This window comes from Phyllopteryx taeniolatus, chromosome 5 (assembly GCF_024500385.1).
Source record: "Phyllopteryx taeniolatus isolate TA_2022b chromosome 5, UOR_Ptae_1.2, whole genome shotgun sequence".
In the NCBI taxonomy this organism is placed as follows: Eukaryota; Metazoa; Chordata; class Actinopteri; order Syngnathiformes; family Syngnathidae; genus Phyllopteryx; species Phyllopteryx taeniolatus.
Window position 1 is genome coordinate 1,490,380 of NC_084506.1, and position 8,568 is coordinate 1,498,947.

General features: G+C 39.3%; 1 protein-coding gene across 6 annotated transcripts in view; it reads right to left on the reverse strand.

Annotated features, from left to right (window-relative positions):
* Positions 1-917: 917 nt before the first annotated feature.
* The window catches only part of LOC133478123 (synaptic vesicle glycoprotein 2B-like), an 87,177-nt gene continuing 79,526 nt past the window's right edge, over positions 918-8,568 (reverse strand). For all 6 annotated transcript variants that reach the window (XM_061773754.1, XM_061773753.1, XM_061773755.1 and 3 more), the window contains one exon: positions 918-3,667. In XM_061773754.1, the coding sequence (XP_061629738.1) occupies positions 3,484-3,667 (184 nt within the window). In that variant the 3' untranslated portion in view covers positions 918-3,483. The remainder of the gene's footprint in view (positions 3,668-8,568) is intronic.

Sequence of the window (8,568 nt, forward strand, 5' to 3'; positions counted from 1 at the left end):
ACACAGGCGGGGCCGGGGATTGAACCTGGGTCCTCAGAACTGTGAGGCTGACACTCTAACCAGTCGGCCACCGTGCCGCCTGTCATATATTCATATATTTTCATATCCGTCTCCAGAGGAGTGAGTGCCTCACCAGTCATGAACCTCATCGCATGTCACTGGTCACAGCCTGGCACAGTGCAGCCCGATTGTTCAATTTTACATTTGCCTTGTTCTCTTCACAGATGATTTAAAATTTAAACTTAGCACATGACATACTTGAGAGAGTCTGGAGAGGATGTGGAACATGTTTTGCTGCCTGTAACCTTCTGCTGCATGACAACTTTGTTCCTAGGCCAGTGACGGTTTTGGGAAGCCTATCCTTAGAAGGCCACACAGATTTGCTGTTACCAGGATGGTCAGAGTCATTGTCAGACAATCTGCTTGCGTGGGCCATGCATGGGTTCCTTTTGGTGTATGACAATGCCTGGTCTCGTGTGGCAGTAATGATGCAGCAGTTTCCGACTGAGTGATGAACGCATTGATGCTCTTGACTGGCATGCATGTTCCCCACACCTAACAAGCACTTCTGACATCATGTATCGTAGCATCCACTGTCTCCACTGTAGGAGCTGACACATGCCCTGGTCTAGGTCTGGGAGGAAATCACTCTGGAGCATTCCCAGATGTTGGTAATCATAAAAAAGACATTTCGTTGATTGCTTTGAAGCTGGCCACTAAAATAATGTGTGAATGTTTGTGGTGTAATTTATGTATACAAATTTGCATCAAAGTTTGTTTTGGGTGTCTTATGAGAGTAATAGTTACATTCTGCATTATACAAAAATGACAATAATGCATCGGAATTTATGTAGAAAGTATGAGTATGTATATGTTATGTTATGTTTCACACAATGAATAAATAAATCTAGTTCAAAGACTGCAAAGCATTGAAAATTTTGCTTTAATTGCCACCAATACACATGTAATAAATAGAAATCAAATCAAACTATGAACCACTAATGAATGAAAGACAATAATATTAATCACTAGCACTTGGAACAAAATGTGGGCTTTGCTTTCACTTGTTCCAGACACAAATAATGACACAGGGGAATAACAAATATGATAAGCCATAAATATGTTCCTATTTCTTTGTCATAAGCAATTTGGTTATTGGTGTTATGACAACAACAAATTTAAATAAGATACTCTCAACATTTCCTGATTTGCTCTTTTTTTTGCAGCCACAATTATGATGATTGGACAATGAGTACAACTTAACAGTTTGTAGATCTCAATCAGCAGTAAAATGACTGCGGACAGCACAATAGTATAAAATATGGAAATAAGTAAAGATTTAAAAAATGCACACAATTAAAATTTGAGAACCAAATAAAATTTGCGCTTAATAACAAAATATTCTAACAAGAGTCATCATAACTATTCCCAACATTGCATTTGATAGCAACAGCAATTATAGAGCATCAGAAGTATTGCTCTGTGTGTTTTTAATGTTTTAACTTCTCCAAAGCCCCCTTTTACACATCAGGGATTGCACTGTTGTTATGTTATGTTATGTTATGTTATGTATGTCATTTGTTGTGGATGATGTCATAGATGCTGCAGTGGCCAAGCCATGCAGAGGTGGCTAGTAACCAACACCTCAAGTGGCAGAGGAACGCAGTGACCGCACTGTATATTATTATCCTGTGCTCACGATTATGTTCACTGACTTACTTATGTTCACTGCATTTAAGCAAAGTGCCGTAATGAAGGTGTTTTTTCTAGAGCATTTCCGCTATATGGATAATTAGTTTGGTCACAGCTTAGTATTTACAGTATGTTCACCGAAAGCTAAGTAGATCTGTTGGTGCAATTGTCATCAGATGTCATCCTTGAAAGTCCACAACCAGAGCCAAACAACAGATGGTGCAGGCTGACATCTTGACATCCATTTCTCTTTCTCTTTGGAGAACGCTGAGTACATTTTAGTATCACATTCCGTCTCAGACAATATGAGTTGTGAGTCATATGCAGAGAAATTAATAATTTTGAGTAAACACGGACCAGATGAGGACATTTTTAAAGGTACACGTTGATAGACACATACCCAAAGAGAAAACAGACAAACATGCAGTTAATCACTTACACAACCAATTGTGGCAGGGAACCACTTCCAATGAATACAATGTTAACATCAAATTGTACAAGAAAAATAAAAAAAGTTAGCTCCATCTCTCATACAGTGTGCGTGCGGGCGTGCGTGCGTGTGCATGTGTGCGCGTGCGTGCGTGCACGTGTATTTAGTGTGTTGATGTGTTCATCAATTGTGGGACCTGCTTATAATGCAATATTCACATGCCTGTTAAGTAGTCACTGTGCACTTTAGACACTTTAATTACATATCCAAATGTTAGGGATTTCATAAATAAAGTTGTATTAAATAGTTTACCTTTACAAAGGTAAGCATGCAATTTTTGAGTGACACTATCAGAGATGTTAACATTCATGTTTGGGGTACATAACAGTAAATTTAATTTCAGTGGACCTTTATTTGTTTATTTGCTGTAGTCATGAAAATAAACATTTGTAACGAGTTGCTAATAGGATAATAGATCATGAATGCATGAATACTCTCCGATAGTGTCAATACAAAAATGAACATCATCATTGTAAAAGCAGTTAATGAATAACAATAAATAACTTACTATGGTAAAAACTTGGTTTGACAAACCCCCGGCTAAAGGAATAAGTGTGATTTAGCCAATAAATGTACTGTAATTTGGCTATTTAGACCTCCATAGAGTGACTCTCTAACATGGACTTAGTATAAAAGTGTCAATTTCATTTGAAAAAACACCTTGGTTTTGTCATACAAGTGCCCAGAAAAGGCCCCTCTGAAACTACTTCTGTTTGACCCAGTTTTGTATCCGCTTTGTCCATATGTGGCTAAAACCGCCCCCTTTCCTCTGATTGGTTGCCTCTGTGTAGAAGACCCTCTTGTGAGAGTACACTTGTTTGTTATGTTTACAGCTGATCACAATTGTAGTGTGGACTTTATTTCTACTGAGACAAACCCGGACTTCAGTTGAAAGTTTGTAATGTAATTTTTCCCCATTAGACATTCAATACAGAGCAGGTGAAATGATGATCAATTAGTTCATGTGTTTTTTGTCATCTAATGTGCTTGTATGTAATTTTAATTAGTGTAGGAATATTCTTTTCACACATTATCTCAGGATCATCCCTTCCCTGATCCCTAAAACAAACTATATTTATCAGGCGGAGCAGCCTCTCAAAACACGCATTGTCAACATTAAAAAAAAAACAAAACAACAACAACATTAAAACATGGCATTTTATATTTGAAAAGTGTTAGTTTTTTCCATTCTTGCTTTGGAAAGAAAATTACTGTAAAAGTCAATCGGTGCTGCAAAGATTTCAAAATCAAGAAAATACAATATGTCTTAAACACTCTCAATTACTGGACCTCAAGTGACCTCACTGGAGAATTTTCTCTCGCGTGTCAGGCAGCTTGAGGGCAACCATGCCGCCGCAGACCAGCGCAGTGAAGGACAGCAGGATGGGGATGGATTTGGTGATGCCCACAAAACTGGCGAAGATAGAGCTGCCAAGAACTGCTGCCAACTTACAGAGAGCATTCAGGACGCCAAAGGCTGTTGCCCTAGGATACAGACAGATGAAAATAGCTTGATGTGACTTTTTTGTTATAAATGTTGAAACGGTAATTCCCTCCAGAATTGCTCTGGCCAAGATTAAATGCCAGATAACAGAGGTGTGGACTCGAGTCACATAACTTAGAACTGAGTCAGACTCGAGTCATGAATTTGATAACTTCAGACTCGACAATATATTAAAAGACATCTCGAATTGGACTTGAATGGCTATGACTTGTGATTTAACTTGGACTTGAACCCACTGACTTGAATGGACTTGCTTCTTTGACCAACGCACTAAGATTCCAATATTAGATAGCGTTCTCTTTCTATAGGTATATGTGCAACTTACTGTTTTACTACAGGAAAATATGGAAAATATGATAAGTGACAACATAATACTGAATGTGCTAATGATTATTTATGATTGTGCCCCATGCTATTATTGCCAGTGTGTAGTTAGTCATTCTTCTTTTTTTAAACAGTAAACACATAGTGGAGGAATTGACCAAGAGATCATTCTTTGACAGACTACCTAAAGTAATGGTTTCATTAATTAAAAAACAAAACATTCATTCATTCATTCATTCCTTTTCCTTACCGCTTCTACTACAACATAAATCAACAATAAATGTCACAGCTAAATAAGGTATACATTCCAACAACCACTGTTAATATACAACAGCAACGAGATTTAATGTAACAATAAGGACGTTAATTATTGCAAAAAAATATATATAATCCACATTGCATTGGGGGAATCGTGTGGCTTGACCTCATGTTTTCGTGAGCATTAGCAGCTAGCTTTGTCAGAGATCACACAAATGGTTACACGGCGGGCAGGCCATGCACTTTCTGGGCTTCCTGTACATTACAGTCTGGTCAAGAATCACTCTTGTACTGTATTTCTTTTTTTTATTCATTTTATTTACCAGTCAATCAGCACACAGCTAGCATCTATTCGAAATGAAACTACAATCTTATTTGTGTCCTTTTCTATGCCTCTGATGTAATAATTTTACATAGCAAAGCAAATTATTTAGATAGTGCATTTCATACACAAGGTAACTCAATGTGCTTTACATGATAAAAAGCATTTATAAACAAAGAAACAAAAACACCTTAGAAACATTTAAGACAAAGAGAAAAAAAAGTAGAATTAAAACTGTGTACAGTACACGAAATATAATTTAAAAGTGGAAATGCTCTAAAAAGCATGAGCAAAAAGAAGAGTTTTTAACCTGGACATAAAAACATTCACACTTGAGGCTAACATCACTGTTGGCAACTTATTCCATTTGTGTCCAGCATAATAGCTAAAAGCTGCTTCACCATGTTTGCTTTGGACTCTGTGCTCCACTATTTGACCTGAGTCTGTCGATCTCAGAGCCCTACTGGGTTGATATGCCATTAGCATTTCTTTCATGTATTCAGGACATAAACCATTTTGTGATTTATAGACCAGTCCCAGAACTTTAAAATCTATTCTCAAGATGACTGGGAGCCAGTGTAAAGACTTTAGAATTGGAGTAATATGCTCTGACCTCTTTGTTCTGGTCAGAACCCAGGCTGAACCATTCTGAATGAACTGCAGCTGTTTAATGCTCTTTATGGACAGTCCAGTCAGAAGACCATTACAGTAGTCAAGTCTACTTGAGTGAAGGTGATATAGAGTTTTATGGCGTAACTGGGTGTTTATTGCAGTATAGCATATAATGTAAATCAGATAAGGGTCTGGGGGTGTGTTGCATGAAAGCTCCCAGGTTGGTTTCTATGATAACCCCCACAGTGATCAAGCCTCTCTCTCAGCAGGAGATCAACCATATGGCGGATTTCACCTGGGAGCATGACTGGTGTGGGGGGTGTATTATTCATTTTCTCAGGAGTCTTGTCCTCAGGTTTGCTCTCAAGGCCTTTGAAGGGAAGGACCCCCGCGGCCAAGATCTGCAGCTGCCGCTGAAAGAGGACGTGGAGACAATGAGCGCGCTCGCTCCCTTGATCGACGCCTTTGTATCCCCTTCTTAAGTTTTTTGCATTTGTTGTGTTTAGATTAGGTTTTATTGAGTATAGTAGTGAAATAGGCTGCAGGTATAGGGGGTGTTGATCTCTGATTATCAGAAGATCAAATAGGGGGATTGAAGGTGATATAGAGTTTTATGGGCTAACTGGGTGTTTATTGCAGTATAGCATATAATGTAAATCAGATAAGGGTTTGGGGTGTGATGCATGAAAGCTCCCAGCAGGGTGGATACTGATCCAGCAGAGACCAGATGTCGAGGAAGACAATGGCTGCGGGGAGCCACTGTAAACATGAGATGCAAGACTGTGGAGCCATCGGCAAATGGCCATCATTCTGCAGAGCAATGATGACGTCAGATGGGACCATGGACCAATCAGACGACAGCAATTCCATACTTCCTCTTTCAAACATTGTATAAGTCGGGGGCAAGAACAGATAGCTTTGTTCAGTCTGCCCTGTCTCTGCTGAGGCTAGGATAAGCGTAGCTGCTGACCCAGAGCTCTGTAAAATGTATAGACTCCTATGTCAGGAATAAATTGGTTGACTTTTAACACGTTGTTATAATTGTCGTTCTTCCACGAAAACGAACACGCATGGCACCTCGAGAGTAATAGGTGATTATAAAATACAAGGTTCCTTCAAATGGTACGTGATCCTGGAAGGGCATTAGATAAAAAGACAGAGGAGTGGACAGGGATTCAATTGGATTGCAATCTTCCCGGTGCACCGACAGAAAAAGGTGAGCGGAAACCTGTTTGATTAAATCACGAATTCTGCACATTGGAAATTGTTAAATATATTGTAGAAGTTATCATTTATTTGCTTAGTTTGCATTAGTATTATGGACGATTTTGAGAAAGGAGGATGTCTCGCCTTCAAGAAGATGACTCAGCAGGAATCATCAGCGAGAAGGACGTGGCCGGGACGTGGCAGGTGTTGGTCCCATGTTTTCTCCTTGAAACCCTACCCTTAGTGTGTTGTGTCTTGTAGCTTAGTACGTTATGTCTTGTAAACTTAGAAACCTCCCTATTTCAAATAAATACAGGAGCGACGGGAGAGATTGTTTAGAGCGTATTGAGAGGCTGTAATCTGAACAATCTCCCATACGCCCTCCTCATGAGAAAGAGAGACCAGCGTCTTCATTCCTTTTGTGTCTATTTTTTATAAGGTTGGGTAAGATAAATCCAACATTAAATTGGTCCTTCGAGCCGGATGTCAATACACCCGAGGATTCCAGTTGTGGAGCCGACATCCAGTTAAGAGACCGTGGCCACGGCAATTGAGACCCTTTCCGGGACTGGTCTTCGTTCTCCTCAACTGGGATCTGAAGGTTGACGACAATCCACAGGATTGAAGACGACTTTGGTGAGTTAAATTTAAATTTTGTTTAGGAAAAAGTCAGACAAATTCCACGAGGACGGCGGAGTCCTGTACGTACTTAAATTCCATGTTTAATAAACCCTGTGAATACTAGTCAATGGCGGGTAAAATAAAGAAACTAGGAAAGTTTCGTGGCGTCGTAGTTAAATTCCGTATAGGACGGCGGAGTCCTCTAACGAGCTGTTGACAGACCTAGTTAAATTCCGTATAGGACGGCGGAGTCCTCTGACGAGCCAGTGTGAATGAAAACTGTTTGAATGAGAGTGTAAATGGGAAATGGGAAACCACTAGGTTTTTCATTCCCTACCAAAACAGTGGGAAAGTAAACGGTGGACTTTTGTGGATGCAAAGGCAAGGATTCTCCACTCGAAAGAGTTGAAGTGAGAATTACCACAGAAAGTAAATTTGAATCACCGTCCTACTGAAAAGAAACAGTGTTCTAGACTACCCTAGGTAGTATTACACTGAACCAAATTCTTTCAAATGGGGGAAAAAAAACAGGGATACACTGCAGTGTAAAGGTTGGAAGTTCATTAAATTACATTTTAAAAAAGAAAAAAACAGGATCCTGATAAAATTTAATATTTAGAGACAGGGATAACTGAACACAGCTTTAATGGTTGGTTAAATACACAAAAAATAGCCGCGTTGCAGGAATCAAATTATATAAAATAAAAGAGAATACGGACAAACTACCGCATGACTAAGCCAGCCTGCTTCCCAACTCAACAAATCCTCTTGTGTAATCATTACAGAGAATGAGGAAGTGGATTTCAATTTACAGGACATTCTGAGTTTGGACACTGAAAAACCTGAAATAACCTTGTCAGTAAATGGGAAAGAAATGAAATTTCTTTGCGATACAGGAGCATGTAGGACTGCATGTCGGGAAAAGATTCCAGGTTCCAAACTATCGGGACATAAGGCAATAGTTAGATCTGCAAGTGAGTTAAATTTAAATTTTGTTTAGGAAAAAGTCAGACAAATTCCACGAGGACGGCGGAGTCCTGTACGTACTTAAATTCCATGTTTAATAAACCCTGTGAATACTAGTCAATGGCGGGTAAAATAAAGAAACTAGGAAAGTTTCGTGGCGTCGTAGTTAAATTCCGTATAGGACGGCGGAGTCCTCTAACGAGCTGTTGACAGACCTAGTTAAATTCCGTATAGGACGGCGGAGTCCTCTGACGAGCCAGTGTGAATGAAAACTGTTTGAATGAGAGTGTAAATGGGAAATGGGAAACCACTAGGTTTTTCATTCCCTACCAAAACAGTGGGAAAGTAAACGGTGGACTTTTGTGGATGCAAAGGCAAGGATTCTCCACTCGAAAGAGTTGAAGTGAGAATTACCACAGAAAGTAAATTTGAATCACCGTCCTACTGAAAAGAAACAGTGTTCTAGACTACCCTAGGTAGTATTACACTGAACCAAATTCTTTCAAATGGGGGAAAAAAAACAGGGATACACTGCAGTGTAAAGGTTGGAAGTTCATTAAATTACATTTTAAA